This window comes from Vidua macroura, chromosome 20, assembly GCF_024509145.1.
Source record: "Vidua macroura isolate BioBank_ID:100142 chromosome 20, ASM2450914v1, whole genome shotgun sequence".
Taxonomy (NCBI): Eukaryota; Metazoa; Chordata; class Aves; order Passeriformes; family Viduidae; genus Vidua; species Vidua macroura.
Genome location: NC_071590.1, coordinates 7277654 through 7292811, shown reverse-complemented (window position 1 = coordinate 7292811; position 15158 = coordinate 7277654). Strand labels below are relative to the sequence as shown.

The window sequence follows — 15158 nt, the reverse complement described above, 5'->3', positions numbered from 1 at the left end:
TGCCTCTGGTTGCGCAAACACCCAGCTGGTGGGGTCACACAGTGTCTCCAGGGTGCGGGGACACGTGAGGAGGGGGTCATGACCCCTCCCCGCTGCCCTGACCGGCTGCCCCCTGTCTGTCCCCCAGCTGAAGCAGATGGAGGTGCAGCTGGAGGAGGAGTATGAGGACAAGCAGAAGGTGCTGAGAGAGAAGCGGGAGCTGGAGAGCAAGTTATCTGCTGTCAGCGAGCAGGTGGGGTGAAGGGCAGCTGGGCACCTGCCTTGCTTCAGGGACCCTGAGGTGGCCATGGTGGGGAGGACACCCGTCTGGCATGGAGCTGTGGCAAAGTTTCCCCTGCCACAGGCCAACCAGCGGGACTTTGAGACGGAAAAGCGCCTGCGCCGAGACCTGAAGAGAACGAAGGCATTGCTGGCTGATGCTCAGATCATGCTGGACCACCTGAAAAACAACGCACCCAGCAAGAGGGAGATCACCCAGCTCAAGAATCAGGTGTGCATCTAGACACTCCCCATACTGCAGGCTTTGAGGGACACAGGGTGTCCCTGTTGCCTGGCCAGGCACTGAGCTATATCCCTGCAGCTGGAAGAGTCGGAGTTCACTTGTGCGGCCGCTGTCAAGGCCCGCAAATCCATGGAGGTGGAGATCGAGGACCTCCATCTGCAGATTGATGACCTTGCCAAGGCCAAGGCAGCGGTGAGTGGGTTTGAGTTGTGATGAACCATGCTGGGGCCATGTCCCATTTGTACCCAGGGTGGCCCCATGCTGTTTGGAGTGGGTTTGGAGGGTGAGTGCCCCATTCTTGGGATGCAGTGGGAGACACGTGTGTCTTCCTGCAGCTGGAGGAGCAGCTGAGCCGTCTGCAGCGGGAAAAGAATGAAGTGCAGAGCCGGCTGGAGGAGGACCAGGAGGACATGAATGAGCTGATGAAGAAGCACAAGGCAGCTGTGGCCCAGGTGAAGTGGGAGCAGCAGCTGCACCCACCCCACCCCCTCAAGATGTCCCTCTTAAAGCCAGTGCAGTAGGATCCCCACTGATGGCACTGGTGTGTCCTGCAGGCATCCCGGGACCTGGCACAGATGAATGACCTCCAGGCACAGCTGGAGGAGGTCAGCAAGGAGAAGCAGGAGCTGCAGGAGAAGGTGAGGATGCACCCTGAGTGAAGCTAGGACAATGGGGGGCACCAGAGGCCTGCTGCCCACACCATGTGGCACTGCCCTGCACCGTGGGGGTACAGAGCAGTCCGGTGGGAAGCTCTCCATCAGGATGGGAGCAGCATGGCCAGCAGCTCTCCTCCAGGACAGCGTGGCAGTGGGGGCAGGGTGATTGTGGTCGAGGCTGAGGCTGTGCCCTCTCCCACAGCTGCAAGGTCTGCAGAGCCAGCTGGAGTTCCTGGAGCAATCCATGGTGGACAAGTCGCTGGTGAGCCGGCAGGAGGCCAAGATCCGCGAGCTGGAGACCAGGCTGGAGTTCGAGAGGACGCAAGTCAAGCGCCTGGAGGTAGTCACGGGGCTTTCCCTCTGCTCCAGCTGGGACAGGGGTGCAACAGGACCATAATGAAGCTGCCTGAGAGTTTTCTGAGTGCCTCCCCTCCCCACGACCCCCCACGCAGCAGCCCTCCCCTTCTGGCAGCCCATCCCTGTCTCCACAGGGAAGGCTCCCTGCAAGCACTGATAACAGTAATCCACCGCCCAGCCCGGCAAAGTGCTGCTCTTTCCCTGCATCGACTTAGGGAAATTATAGACTCCCCAGTCCCGCGAACGCAGCCTGTTTTATATTCTGCCTCCGCAGCTCTGCCGGGGAGCGCGGCAGCTTAGCTCTCCTCTTCATATTTTCCAAGCTATTATTTCCTTCTCCACTCTCTCTACCGGGGCCATAAATATGCAGCGGCTGGCTCAGTGGCTGAGAGAGAACAGAAGCTATTTTTTCCCTACGTTACATATTTTAATTACTTCATACACAGTTAAATCTATTTTTCCAATTCAACAAAGCCCTTGCTGTAGTTCTGCCCCTTCCCTGGCCCTGGGAGGGGGTGGTTTCTCCTCCATCTCCTTGTGTAAATTGATGGGAGTGGGATCCATCCTTGCATCATGCGCTGGTGGGTGTTGGGGTGAGGGTGAACCTTCAGGGTGAGAGGTCCATGGGGGGATTTGGGGTGACCCCGCTGCTCGTCAGAGCCTGGCCACGCGGCTGAAGGAGAACATGGAGAAGTTGACGGAGGAGCGGGATCAGCGCGCAGCCGCCGAGAACCGGGAGAAGGAGCAGAACAAGCGGCTGCAGCGGCAGCTCCGTGATGTCAAGGAGGAGATGGGCGAGCTGGCCAAGAAGGAGGCAGAAGCCAGCCGCAAGAAGCACGAGCTGGTGAGGAACCCGTGATAGGGCCAGGCAGGGCACAAGGGGGTGTTCCCTGAGGAATGTGGCTCATCCCACTCCCTCCCCACAGGAGATGGACCTGGAGAGCCTGGAAGCTGCCAACCAGAGCCTGCAGTCAGACCTGAAGCTGGCCTTCAAGCGCATCGGGGACCTGCAGGCGGCCATCGAGGATGAGATGGAGAGTGACAGCAATGAGGACCTCATCAACAGGTGAGAGACAGGGGCCCGGCTCCCCCGCGTCCCTCGGGGTCACCGCTTCCCCTTGCCACTTCAGAAATGCCACAGGGACCCCTTGGCTCTGCCTGCCCTGGCAGGATGCTGTCTGTGCATCCATCCATGCATCGTGCACATGTGCATCTGTCCATGCACACGTGTCTGTCCGTCCATGCATCGGGCACCTGTGCACACAGGCATCAGTCCATGCATCTGTGCATCCATCCCTCCGTCCACCCGCAGCCCCCATGAGCTTCAACCACTTGTGGAGGTGCCTGAAATGCATCCAGGATCCTGCCAGCTGGCTGGAAACAGCCCAGGGAGCCCCAGGAGCCAGGGCAGCACCAGCTGGCAGGAGGTTTGGGATGCTGGGATCCAGCCCAGCCCAGGATAGAATTATAGAGTCGTACAATTGTTTAGGTTGGGAAAGACCTCTGAGATAATCAACTCCAGCCATTAACTCAGCAGTGCCTTGTTAGCACTAAATCATGTCCCCAAGTGCCACATCCACACATTTTTTTAATGTTTCCAGGCAATGACTCCACCACTTCCCTGGACAACCTGTTAAAATGCCTGACCACCCTTTGGTGAAGAAATTTTCCCTAATATCCAATCTAAACCTCCCATGGCACAACTTCAGGCCATGTCCTCTTGTCTTACCACTTTTTCCTTGGGAGCAGTGCCTGACCCCCCTGGCTACAACCTCCTTTCAGGAAGTTGTAGGGAGTGAAAAAGTCCCCTCTGATCCTCCTTTTCTCCAGGCTGAGTCCCCCTCAGTTGCTCCTCATCAGATTTGTGCTCCAGACCATTCCTCAGCTTTGTTGCCTTTCTTTGGATATGCTCCAGCACCCAACGCGGGATGCTGGGATCCAGCTGGGTGCAATCCCACTCTAGGGACACAGGGCAGCTTCACCTCACTCCCCAGACCCTTCCCCATAATTTAATTTGCCCACCCACTTGGTCTTTTTTTTTTTTTTTTTTTTTTTTAATTTTCCTTTCATTTAATTTCTTTTCTGTTGTGTTTCTCCCCCCCCCCCCCCCCGACCTTGCCCCCTCCAACCCCTCCCAGTTTGCAGGACATGGTGGCAAAGTATCAGAAAAGAAAGAGTAAAATGTGAGGAGCATCTCTTTCCTTCCTCCCCTCCCCTAACCCCCACCTCACCCCCAGGGGCCGGGGTCCCGCATGCCACTGGCCCAACTCTGCATGCCCTAACAGCATCCACGGCACGGCACATAACCACATCCCGTGCATGGGGACGGGATGAGCCCCTGGGATGGGGTGGGGAGGGTGATGCTCTGCCGTGGCTGATGGCAAATGTGGCAGCATTTGGCAGCAATGGAGCCCTGCTGCCACTAATTAATACCCCACCCATGGTCGCTGCCACGACCCGGGTCCTGCTTAACTAATGGCACGTTTGCCTGGACATAAACTGCGTTTGATGTGGAGTTTAATTCCATTGGTTAGAAAACCTTAGCTGCCCCTAGAGCTTGTTGTTGGGGCTCATTGGGTTTTTTTTTTAATGTCGTTCTGTGGTTTTTTTTGTTGGTGTTTTTTTTCCCCCAAGCCCAGCGTTGTCTGGATGTATTGCAGGGGAGGGAGATGCGCAGGATGGAGAGCGGCTCGTTGCTCTGAATTTAAAAAGAGAAGGATTCATATACAGGGTCTATCCAGACCTGTCCCTGGTGCTGTTTGCCTTCATTCTCAGGCAGGGAATAAGCCCAAAACCAGGCGGATAAAAGGCCATTTAAGATTCTATGACACATCCCATCCCTTCCTTGGAGTGGCCTGATGGGAGCAGGGTGGCGAGAGGGGACCACACTGCTTCAATTTCTGTATAGATCCCGACGGTGCTGCCATAGCCCTAATGAAAGCAGTAAGCGGTGAGGTATTAAGAGAGATTTATTCAGGGATGCTTTTAACGTGGAGGAATGGATTTTGCAATGCAGACAGCACCTTCTTTCTAAAGGCAATCAATATGGTTACGAACGGCCGTTATAAATTAGATGGTTTAAGCCAGATAGGACTTTTTTTACGCCGAGACGTAAATCAGGGGCTCTCGGGCACGGCAGGGCTGTAAATCTGCCCGCTGTGCTCCCGCGCCCGCCGTGCCAGAGCCGTTTCTGTTCCGCCTGCTAAACTCCTGTTTACCCGGGGCCATCAGCACTGCTCTTCCTCGCTGTAATTCTGCGCTCGACGGCAGCCTATAAAATGAACCCACTTATTTCCCTCCCAGTCCCAGAGCCTGAAATCTCCTGTGTTTCTGGAGCTGTGCCCTGCCTGCTGCCCCAAAGCCAGGCCTTGCTGTCTCCAGCTCTGGAGCTGTGCAGTGACAGGGGGATGTTGGGCAGAGGGTGCAGGAGCCCCTTGGGCAGCCACAGGGGTGGTTTGGGGGTGCTTCAGGGAGCCCCTGGCTTGCAGGTTGAACTATGTGCGTGCAGATGGTGTCTGCGGAGCAGAACCGTAGCATGGGGTTTCACCCATGCCAGGGTACACAGGCAGTGGGTGCTGGAGGGGTTCAGTGCCTTCCAGTGCATTTCTATCTCTCCAGCACCCAAAAACTCACTGCCCTTTGCTGACCTCTTGCTTTCTTCCACCCTGACCCACACCTCCGGCAGTGATGGTGACTCAGATGTGGACTCAGAGCTGGAGGAGCGCGTGGATGGGGTGAAGTCTTGGCTCTCCAAGAACAAAGGCTCCTCCAAAGCGCTCTCGGATGATGGCAGCCTGAAGGGCAGCAGGTGGGTGCAGGGCTGGGCATGGGGCTGGTGGGCAGAGGACGGCCTGAGCTGTGCTGGGACATGGATGGGGCTGGGTGGGTGCCTGTGGGATGTGGCATTTGGTGCTGTGTTCCCACGTGGCGCTTGTGTGGATGGCCAGGGAAGGGTTAATGCTGGTGAGCGGCTCAGTGTTCATTGGGGCCACGCGTCCCCCCACCCAGGGGGAACTCCCTGGTCCCCCTTCCTTCATCCCACCATGGAGGCCTATGGGGCATCCACAGCCCCCAGCCCATCTGCCTCCCCAGGGCTTGCGGTGCTGGGCTTTAGCTCTAGCTCTGTGCAGCATTCCACCTCTCCAGGACTGATTCCCTGCTCCATCCTGCCCTCCTCTGCATCCTCACCCCATCCCTCCCCACACTTCTCAGAAAATGTTGGCAGAGGTGGGGAACGTGCCCAGGTGCACCCACGGCATGGGGCTGAGGCACACAGCCCCGCTCCCCCTTGGAAAACGCTTGCCTGCTGAGCGCAGATTGCTTTTATCCAAACCCAATTTCCTAGCAGGGCTCCAGGAGTCCCAGGGGACTCCCTCCCTCTGCCGAGCAGGGGGGAAATATCTGAGCTGGTTTCTGTTAATTGGTTTAATTTATTCAGCGGTGCAGATGTAAAACATTTTGTTATTGGAGATAATTCCACCTTTTCTGAAGTCGGGAATCAAACGCAGCGGCTCCAGGTAGCCGACAATGAAATAAATTGAAGGCAACACTTTAAAGGGGAATCAAAGTGCTGGGCTAGAACAATTCCCCCATTTACATGACATTTTTCCACGATGCCATTTCCCGCTGACGCAAATTGCCGAGGCCGCCTCGTCGGCCCCTCCTTCGCCCGCTCATCTCCGTGTCTCTCTTGTCTCCCCGGTGCGTGCGGGGCCGCGGTGCCGCGGCACAGGCCAGCCCCGCCGGACGGCCCCGAGCCCGAGGAGCGGCCGGTGTCGGTGTTGAGCTCCCTCAGCTACAGGAAGCGGCCGGGCCTCAAGGACTCCATAGGCGGCCGCGGGGATGAGCAGACGCTGTTCAGCGCCCTGGGCGAGCGGCCGCCTTCCCCCGAGCGCCCTCCGCGCCGGGCGGCCCGCGGCGGCGAGCCCCAGGACCGGGCGGCCGTCATCGCCCGCGCCTTCGCCGACGCCAGCGGCCGGGCTCGCCAAGGGCTGGACAAGCGGTGGTCCCTCTCGGCCACCGACGTAGAGAAAGCCTCTGTCGCCTCCGCCCCAGTGAGCCGCGTCTCCTCCGCCTCCTGGCGCGGGCTGGAGGACGGCGATGATGGGGACGAGGGGTGCTCGGTGCTGAGCTTCGCCCTCTCCAGCCCCGGCAGCTTGCGGAGCCGGCGCGGGGGCCCCGAGGGCCGCCCTGAGTCGCGGCTCTCCCTGGCCCGCAGCCGCCTGGATGAGGCGGACGAGGGGTCCCGCGGGCAGCCCCTCTTGGGGCGCAGCTTCTCTGTGCCCCCACGGCCCCGCAGCGCGGCCTCCGAGGAGGAGGGTCCTGGGGACGCCCGTCCCGTGCGGCACCGCTCCTACCTCGACCCAGACCTGGAAGCCGCCATCCAAGAGGTGCTGAGCTACCGCCCGCTGCAAGCCAGGGGCTACTCCAGCCCCGACTCGGGGGACGACGGCCGGAGTGTCCGCAGTGTCAGGAGTGTCCGGAGTGCGGCCCCTCTGGGCGCCGCTGACCGCCCCTCCGGCAGCCTGCGCCGCTCCGCATCCGCCCTCGACTTCTCCCGGAACACTTGCCGGTGCCGCAGCAGCTCGGGCTCCTCTGAGGAAGAGGAGGAGCAGAAGAAGAAGAGCTCCAAGAAGCGTGCCAAGAAAAGCAAGAAGAAATCCAAGAAGAAGAAGAAGAAGCAGCAGTCATCATCCGAGTCCAGTTCCTCCTCCGAGTCCTCCTCCGGCTCCACCAGCTCCTACCGCAGCACCTCCAGTGTCAAGAAGGGCCCACGGGGGGCGGGGAGCGAGGAGCCGACACGTCCTGCCCGGGGCAAGAAGGAGGAGAAGCAGCGGAAAAAGCAGGTGGACAACCTGATGATGAAGTACCTGTACCGTCCCGAGAGCGACTGAGGTGGGAGCGGTGTGTGCCGTGCAGCATGAACCTCCCCGTGTGCCACTAACCGCTCGCCCTAACCCTCTCCTGACTCCGGAGTTCTCCTCCGCCGGCATGGGGCACCCCGGGATGGGGCAGCCCTCTGTGCCTGCAGCAGCCCTGCTTTGGGCATCTCCATCCGTGGGGAGATCCCCGGCATGGCCGCAGCGGGACCGGCAGCTGCCCATGCTGCCAGGACGCAGCGTGGTCAGGATTAGCAGCTGCGGGACACCAGGAAGTGCTAATCCCTTCCTGGCTCCCCAGCCATCGGCCAGGACACATCTGGATTTATTCCTTCAGGAAATTTTTAAGGGTTTGATGGACACAGCCCCCAGGAGCAGAGGGGAGTGGGATGGGTACTAACATGCACCCACTGCAGTGTGTGAACATGGGGGGAGGCAGCACCCATGGGGGGGGGGGAACCCAGGTTGGGCTGCTGGAGCTCAGAGTTGCCCTGTCTTGGGTGCCTATGATGGGAATTCGGGGTGTGAATGGCATCGACCTGCAGGACTCTGGAGCTCTGCACACTGTTTGATGCAGAGAGGGTGTGTTTGGGCTCGCTGGCAGCAATTTCAGAGCAGGCTTCATCCTTTCTGATGGCTGAATAGGAGAACGGCTGGAGGAAGGGAAAGAAGCCTTTTGGAAATGTGGTTGCCTTGGGCTGTCTGACCCAGAGGAGGGGAAGGCATCATGGGGTACCAGGGAGCAACACCCCCAGCACCCAGCCCTGGGCTCGGGTACAAGCAGGACCCTCAGAGTGTCTGGGAGCACTGGTGTTGGCATTCAGGGCCACGAGCCTTTTCCTGGGCAGGCTCAGCTCAGCCCCACTGCAGAGCAGGGGCTCAGCTCAGCGCAGCGAGGAGTTGTTTGCAGTGAGGCATGTCCCAAATATCTCGGAAAGAATAAAAAAGGAGGCAATCAAGGCTCCATCCAGCTGGCTGCCAGCGTGCTGGCTCACCACAGCTCCTGCTGCAGCCGGAGGGGAGTTGAGCTCAGCAGCCAAGCCATGCTGGGACACGGAGCCCCTCGTCACCCCCCTCTAACCCCGCTCTCTCCCACAGCCCCACGAGCTCCCGGCACACCTTCACCTACGACAGATGGGACGATGAGCAGGACGCCGGGGACAGCACACGTCGCTCCTCCCGCAGTTCCCCCAGTGCCAGCGAGGTGGAGAGCCGGGCTGCCGAGACCCCCGCCTAGCCCCCCACCACCACTTCCCACCGCCCCGGGAACACTCAGCTCCGGGGGTCACCCCGGGCAGTCGGTATTTCTTCTGCACGGGGTGGGGGGGACACACGCAGCCGCCCCCCCGGCTCCAGCCATGGGAGGAGCAGCCCGGCCGGCTCGCTGGCTGCACCCCCCCACCCTCCCACCTCCTGTCTGTCCTTGGCGGCGGAGTCGGCTGCTCCGGCACCTGGGATTTATTCCTCAGTGCCTGCTGGCACCTTGTTTTATAACTTAAACTCCCCCCCTCGGCACCCTGCCGTCCTCTTACTCCCCTTTTAGTTGAGCCAAAGACGTCTCTCGCTGGCCGGGCCCTGGGGAGCAGCCGCCCGGCAGCCGGGAAGGGGACGTGGGGAGAGGGTCCCACGTACCCACCTGGGTTTTTGTGACCCCCCAGCCCCCCCACCTCTGCCTGGCTGTTTTGCACTAGCCCAGCTGTGCATCTTCCCCCACCCCCTTTACTTTCAGTATGAAAATAAATGTCATTTCTGGCTGGTGATACTGGCTGCTGCTTGCTCCATGTGCCTGGGGGGCGGGGGGTCTCCCCGTTTTGGGGGGGTGTTTGCATGGTGGAAGGGTCTGATGGAATGCATCCAGCCCCAGCAAGGATTCAGGGCTTCATGGAAAGGCCTCTTCCCTGACCCTGCTGCACCCATGGGTGCTGGGGAGGGGAGCGAGGAGGGGGGAAGCCCTCGTGGGTGCCAGTGCTGAATCATTTATCAATCTTCATAAATATGCAGATGAGCAGCGGGACAGAGCCTCTGCCTGCTGGCGTTAAATAATTAACGCGGAGGAGATGATGATGTGCGTTGCTGGCTGCCTGCACGGCTCAGCCTCGGCCCTGGCCGTGTGCTGTCCCCGTGCCATGTGCTGTGCCCTGCACCTGGCCCCAGGGACACCCCGCACGCTGGGGACCCCCCTCACTCCTTGGCAGGTTGTTTCCCTTTCCCCACTATCTCTTGGAAGCACACAGGCCAAGCTCGGTGCTCGCTGCCATAAAGCCACGCTGCGCTAATGCGCTTTCATTAAGTGGGAGCGATCTAATGATAATAAAATGGCACATTTAACATTAAAACATTTAACTTGACTCCTAAGCGAGTGTGTCTCTCCACGCTGCTCCTGCTCCATCTTCATGAGGCTGACAAAGCTTCTTAATTTGTTCCCCAGGAGTGGGTGCTTGGTAGAGATGGCTTGGCACTGCATGGCATGGGGGATGCTGGGATGCTGCGATGTGGGGAGGCAGGGTACCAGGGTGCAGGGATGTGGGGAAGCAAGGATGCAGAGGTGCTGGGATGGTGGAATATGGGGACATGGCAATACAGGGCATCTGGGGTGTGGGGTTGGAGGAATGCAGCGTGTTGGGAGTCCCCAGGGTACACGGAGATGGAGGTGTACTGTGTGTCAGAACGCAGGGATGCAGGGGCACAGCTGCAGGCCAGTGTGATGCCATGGGGGCACGTCTGGAGCCCCACACCTACTGTGCATCCCCAAGCACACCGGGGAAACGAGTGATGGCAAAGTGGGCCATGTTGTAGGATGGCTCCTCGCCCAGGCTCAGCTCACACAGCAACTTCCCCACCACTGGTGCCAGCTTGAACCCATGGCCTGTGTGAAGGAGAGGGAAGGTGGGGACACAACCATCCCCACGACCCTGGACAGCTCTGAGGTGCTGGGTTTGGGGGGTGGCTGCCCTCGCCTACCTGAGAAGCCAGCGCCGATGACGATGTTGCTGAACTTGGGGTGCCGGTCCAGGATGAAATCTTCATCTGGAGTGTTCTGGGGAGCCAGGGTGTGAAGGTGAGGGGACAGGGTGGGCTCCACCTTGTGGTGGAGGAAGGCTCAGGACCCCAGATGCCTGAACCTGTGCCCTGGGGAGGGTCTCACCGTGTAGAGGCAGGTCTCCATCACCGCTGGCTGGGTCTCCAGCCCGGGCAGATAGCTGCTGATGAAGCTGCTCAGAACGGCGATGTCAGGGCGGGGGGCACTCGAGGGGGCCTGATCCCGTTTCTCTGGGTCAGTGGGGCTGCCATGGTGGTGGCACACCTGGAGGACAACTGGTCAGGGTGGGCTGGTTAGAGAATCCCCCACCTTCAGCTGTGCCCTGCTCACCTTCATCAGACCTGGGTACTCAATGGAGGGCAGCCCGTAGATGCCGTGAGGGGCTTGGCTCAGCCCCAGGGTCAAGAAGCAGGGACTGACACTGCCCAAGCCAGCGCTCCCAGGTTGCTTCTCCCTCCAGTAGCAGACATCGATGCGCAGGGGCTGGAATCACTCCATTAGCTCTGGCCATGACTCTGCCACCCCCCCGTGCCACCAACCTTTACCTGCAGCGGCAGGCGGAGACCCAGCTGTTCCACGAGGGCACCAGTCCAGGCTCCAGCCGTGATGATGAGCCGGGGGGCTTTGTACACGCCAGCAGTGGTGGTGACAGTGACCGTGGCCCCAGGTTCGATGCGCAGCACCTTCTCCCCGTCCCGCAGGGTGCCCCCGTGTCGGCGAAAGACCTCCTGGGTGGGGAGGGTTGGGTGACAGGAGGTGACTGCAAGGATAGAGCCAGGGGACCCCCATCCCATCCCAAACCATCCCATGTCATGCCAAAGCATTCTATCCCTTCAGCAGCACCTACCTGCACTGCCTGCAGTGCCCGGCCAGCAAAGAGCACCCCGGCAGTGCTGTCCACCATGGCCACCTGGCCAGCTTGCAGCTGGAAGCCAGGGAAGCGCTGGGCCAGCCTTGCAGCATCGAGGACCTCGTCAACACCCAGGCTCTTCCTGCAGGCCTCCAGCTCCGGCTCTCCCAGTGGCCCCAGCAGCACCAGTCCCGTCTGCCTGCATCCCACCAGTCACGTCAGCTCGCCCTGCTCCCCCTCCCTGCATGGACCCCCAACTTGCTTTGCCCCTGGGGGAAACTGAGGCACGGTGATGCTTGGGATGTGCTACACCCTGGTGCTGGGGCACTGCACAGTGGGATGCAGGGGCCAAGGGCAGAGCGAGATGCGTGGGGAGGGTCTGGACACTGACATCACACTCTGCCCCCTAAATACAGCAAGCGCCATCAGCCCTGACCCCGGCACAGGCACCGGAGGACCATTTAGGTGTTCATTTCCTTAATGACATTTCCTTCGTGGAGCCCCATAAATTACCAGGAACTGGCAGCTGCCTGCCAAGGAAGCCGCATCCCACCCAAAGGTCACCGCCTCCAGTCGCGCGGGGAGGGGACGGTGCCCGGCGGTGGCTGCGTCCCTGTCCCCATCACCTGTAGAGGGTGGTGCCGGTCTCGGCCTCCAGCTGCTGCCAGCGGCGGAAGCAGTCGGTCATCATGCGGGAATAGTACTCCTGGGGGTAGGCGCTGCGGATGATGCGGCTCTGCCCGTGAGAGCTGCCCCGAGAGTGGGGCAGGAGGAACTGTGGGGCAGAGAGGACATGGGGGTGACCACAGACACTGCCACCCTCAACGCCACCAGCCCCACGTGCACCAGCGCCGTGCAGAGAGGGCACCTTGGGGACACAGCCTGATCTGTCAACCACGGCAGGGAACAGGGGTCCTGGCGCTGGGGACATGAGAGTCTTAGCATTAGGGACAGGGGGTCCTGGCACTGGGGACTGCAGTGCCGGCAGTGGCTCTGCTCTGTGCCACGGTGGAGGGCAGCCAGGTCTGCAGGCACCCGGCCCAGCCTGTTGGGAAAGGGGACATGGCAGAATGGGGTCACCATACCTGCTCCAGCAGCAGAGTGTCCTTGTGGCGCTGGGCCAGGTGGTAGGCAGTGAAAGAGCCCTGGATGCCGGCCCCAATGACAATGACATCGTAGGTGGATTTCTGGGGCTGGCTTAGGGCAGCCATCTCTGTCCTCGTCCCTGCTGCTGTCTCTGTGGCCGATGGGATGTGAGCTAAGGGGAGGAACGGGGCAGAGTCCAGCCGAGCCAAGCGGGTGGTGCAGCCTTGGCCACCTTCCAGCTCTGTGGGGACACAGGGACACACAGGGGCCACGCTCTTCCTACCCCTTGTGGCTGGCCAGGCACGAATATTCTCATTCCCCCACCAACACTAACATCTGGTCCCATCAAGGCAGGCAGCTCAGCTTATCAGGGTGCCATAGATGTGAAGGAAAACCACTTCCAATAATTCCCCCTTTCCACCGGCCACTGCTGGCTCCAGCTGTGGTGCTTCCATTTGTGTGCCAATGGGAAACCCCCCCTTGCTTCCAGGCAAACAGGGCTTTTTTTCCCTCCAGCACAATTTATTACAGCCATAAACCATTTTGTCGCCATCTTTTGTTGTTATTTTTTTAACGGGAGATAGAGGTGATTTAGGGCTCACCAGAGCTGCCAGGATGCAGCATGGTGGATTTTGCAAATCTGTAAAATTTTGGGGTGTGACTGGGGTTTGGGGACGATGCCTTGGAGTGGGGAATAACCCAGGCAGGGGCTGCCAGTTTTGCCCACTGCCACCACTGCCCCGTGCTGCCTGACAGCTAATTAGGGGAATTAATTTACTCTGGCTTCTGCGGTGTAAAAGGCATTATTTACTGGTTAATTGTGGTTATTACGAAATGTTAAAGATCATTATTTATTTTGCCACTTGCCTCTGGTGATGAATGAAGCACTGGGGAGCACTGGGGGCTCCCACCACGTCACAGGGACACCCCAACATCGTGCAAAGGCAGACCTGGCAGCTCGCAGTGATGGGGAGCTGAGAGGAGGAGGATGGGCAGCACGGGCAGAGGCTGGGGTGCCCCCCAGACCCCTCACCCACCCCACTGCCCATGACCACTGCTGCAGTGAGTGCATCCCAGTCTCAGCATCACCACCATGCCCAGGGCTCTGCATCGCACAGGGCCCCGTTAAATCAGCACATCCTCTCTTGCCTTTGATGTTACAAATAATTCAGCAATTTCCCTGGGTTTCAGCTGACTTTTTTTTTTTTTTTTTTTTTTTTTTTTTGCTTTGAATAGCCCCTGTACCTGCTCTTCCTTTTTTGCTGGAAAGATGAAGGATAATTAATTATCCGTGAAACGTTAAATGGTAAAAATGAACTCCTCTCCCGTTAGCAGTGTGGTAATAGAACGGATGGAAAAGCCTTGCTTGTGAGGTTACAGAGAAGGTGAGGCCTTTGGTGGGACACAAATCACCATCTCCAGGGCTCTGTGGGTCCCCTCAAGACATTGCTTTTGTTCTGCAGGTGACCCCAACCAGTGCTGAGCCCAGGCATCAGGGAGGTCTGCACCCCCAAAGACCAAAAACAGCTGCGGGACCTCAACTTGCCTTAGGGTGAATTTCTGGGGGGTCCCCCCAGCCCTTTGCTAAGGTCTCCATCATCCCTGCCATGTCCTCTTCACCTGGGTTTATAATGACTGGAGGCAATGCTTGTGGCAGCAAGAAATCCATTTCCCTAAACAGCTGATGTGGGTCAGGAGAGCTCAGTAAAAATGAAATATTCCCTGTATGGGCTGGGTGGATGGATGGGAAAACTCGGGGCTGGCAATGGCATGGGGAGGGGAAAATGGGGGCTTGGGGAATTGCCTGGCACAGGCTGTGGAGCTACCCCAGCTCAGACTCACGTGGCACTGGGAAAATGGGAAACAAGGAACTTTGGCCAAGTCTGGGCAAGGATCAGATGCAATCTGATAGGTGCTGGACTCTGCACCCACTGCACCCTTTTCATCTGCTGTACAGTGGGACAGAAGTATCTCAAAATCCCCTCATCCATCTATGCTGGCCTCATTTTTCACCAAGCACAAACCAACACTTAAAAAAGAATTAGGGAGCAATGCTGTTCCCCAGGGAGCCGAGGCAAACACAGCATCCTTCTCTCCCAGCTGCAACATTTTGGCTCCACGCACCCTCACCCCCATTTTCCTTCTCAGACCTCTCCATTCCCAGTCCTTTGATGGCACCTGCAAAGAATTGTTTGTTTTCTGTCAAAAGCAACAGCGGCTGAAGGCAGCCCCTCATTAGCAGTCCAGGTACATGCCTGGGGATGCATCAGGCAGATTAAAATTATTTGAATATCATAATATTAGAAACTTCAATTTGGCCTCAAAATGCTCATCTTCCGAGCCCTACCAGGGCTTTGCTGCATTAAACATTGATGGCACTACTGGCGGATCAAAGTTTTGGGTTTAGAGCTGAAAGTGCTTTGCAGAAGAGCCGGCAGCACCCCCGGGATGAGAAGGATCCCGACATCGCTTCCAGCCCCGCTCCCACCACAGCCGTGGGGCTGGTGGCACAACCAGCAGTGCCACGGGGCTGGTGGCACGCAGCCCACGACGTGGGACTGGCTGCTGCACTGCTCTCGGCTCCCCATGCCAAGCCATGCCATTCTTCATGGCAGGAATGATGCATGTCAGCAAAGCAGGACCTGGGATTAAAATTAAACCCCCACCGGAGCTGGCTGCGTGGGCTGTGTGTGCAGCGGGGCTGGCCGGGCTGCGGGGGATCCGGCGAGGCGAAGCCATCTGGGCTTTTGGAGGGATGGGGAGGGGGTTATTAAACAAAGAGATTTTT

At 58.9% G+C, this 15158-nt stretch overlaps 3 protein-coding genes across 18 annotated transcripts in view; 2 read left to right on the top strand and 1 right to left on the bottom strand.

The window, feature by feature from the left end:
- LOC128817153 (unconventional myosin-XVIIIa-like) overlaps positions 1-9154 on the top strand; it is a 36657-nt gene extending 27503 nt beyond the window's left edge. For 13 of the 16 annotated variants that reach the window (XM_053995412.1, XM_053995411.1, XM_053995410.1 and 10 more), the window contains 11 exons: positions 128-232; positions 344-490; positions 581-694; positions 838-954; positions 1057-1140; positions 1361-1498; positions 2174-2359; positions 2442-2581; positions 3654-3698; positions 5201-5323; positions 8493-9154. In XM_053995412.1, coding sequence (XP_053851387.1) covers positions 128-232; positions 344-490; positions 581-694; positions 838-954; positions 1057-1140; positions 1361-1498; positions 2174-2359; positions 2442-2581; positions 3654-3698; positions 5201-5323; positions 8493-8631 — 1338 coding nt within the window. In that variant the 3' untranslated portion in view covers positions 8632-9154. The remainder of the gene's footprint in view (positions 1-127; positions 233-343; positions 491-580; positions 695-837; positions 955-1056; positions 1141-1360; positions 1499-2173; positions 2360-2441; positions 2582-3653; positions 3699-5200; positions 5324-8492) is intronic. The other 3 variants (XM_053995414.1, XM_053995413.1, XM_053995400.1) reach the window with 1 other exon arrangement.
- Positions 5373-8486, top strand: LOC128817154 (serine/arginine repetitive matrix protein 1-like). Its single transcript, XM_053995415.1, has one exon. It carries the CDS (start codon positions 6129-6131, stop codon positions 7407-7409), a length of 1281 nt encoding a protein of 426 aa, XP_053851390.1. The 5' UTR covers positions 5373-6128; the 3' UTR covers positions 7410-8486.
- Positions 9155-9597: 443 nt separating the features above from the next.
- PIPOX (pipecolic acid and sarcosine oxidase) lies at positions 9598-12495 on the bottom strand. Its single transcript, XM_053995647.1, has 8 exons — positions 12370-12495; positions 11911-12059; positions 11282-11483; positions 10980-11162; positions 10765-10917; positions 10540-10698; positions 10356-10431; positions 9598-10260 (listed from the first exon to the last, which is right to left on the bottom strand). The coding sequence occupies exons 1-8, from the start codon at positions 12493-12495 to the stop codon at positions 10130-10132; spliced, it is 1179 nt and encodes a 392-aa protein (XP_053851622.1). The 3' UTR covers positions 9598-10129.
- Positions 12496-15158: the final 2663 nt, after the last annotated feature.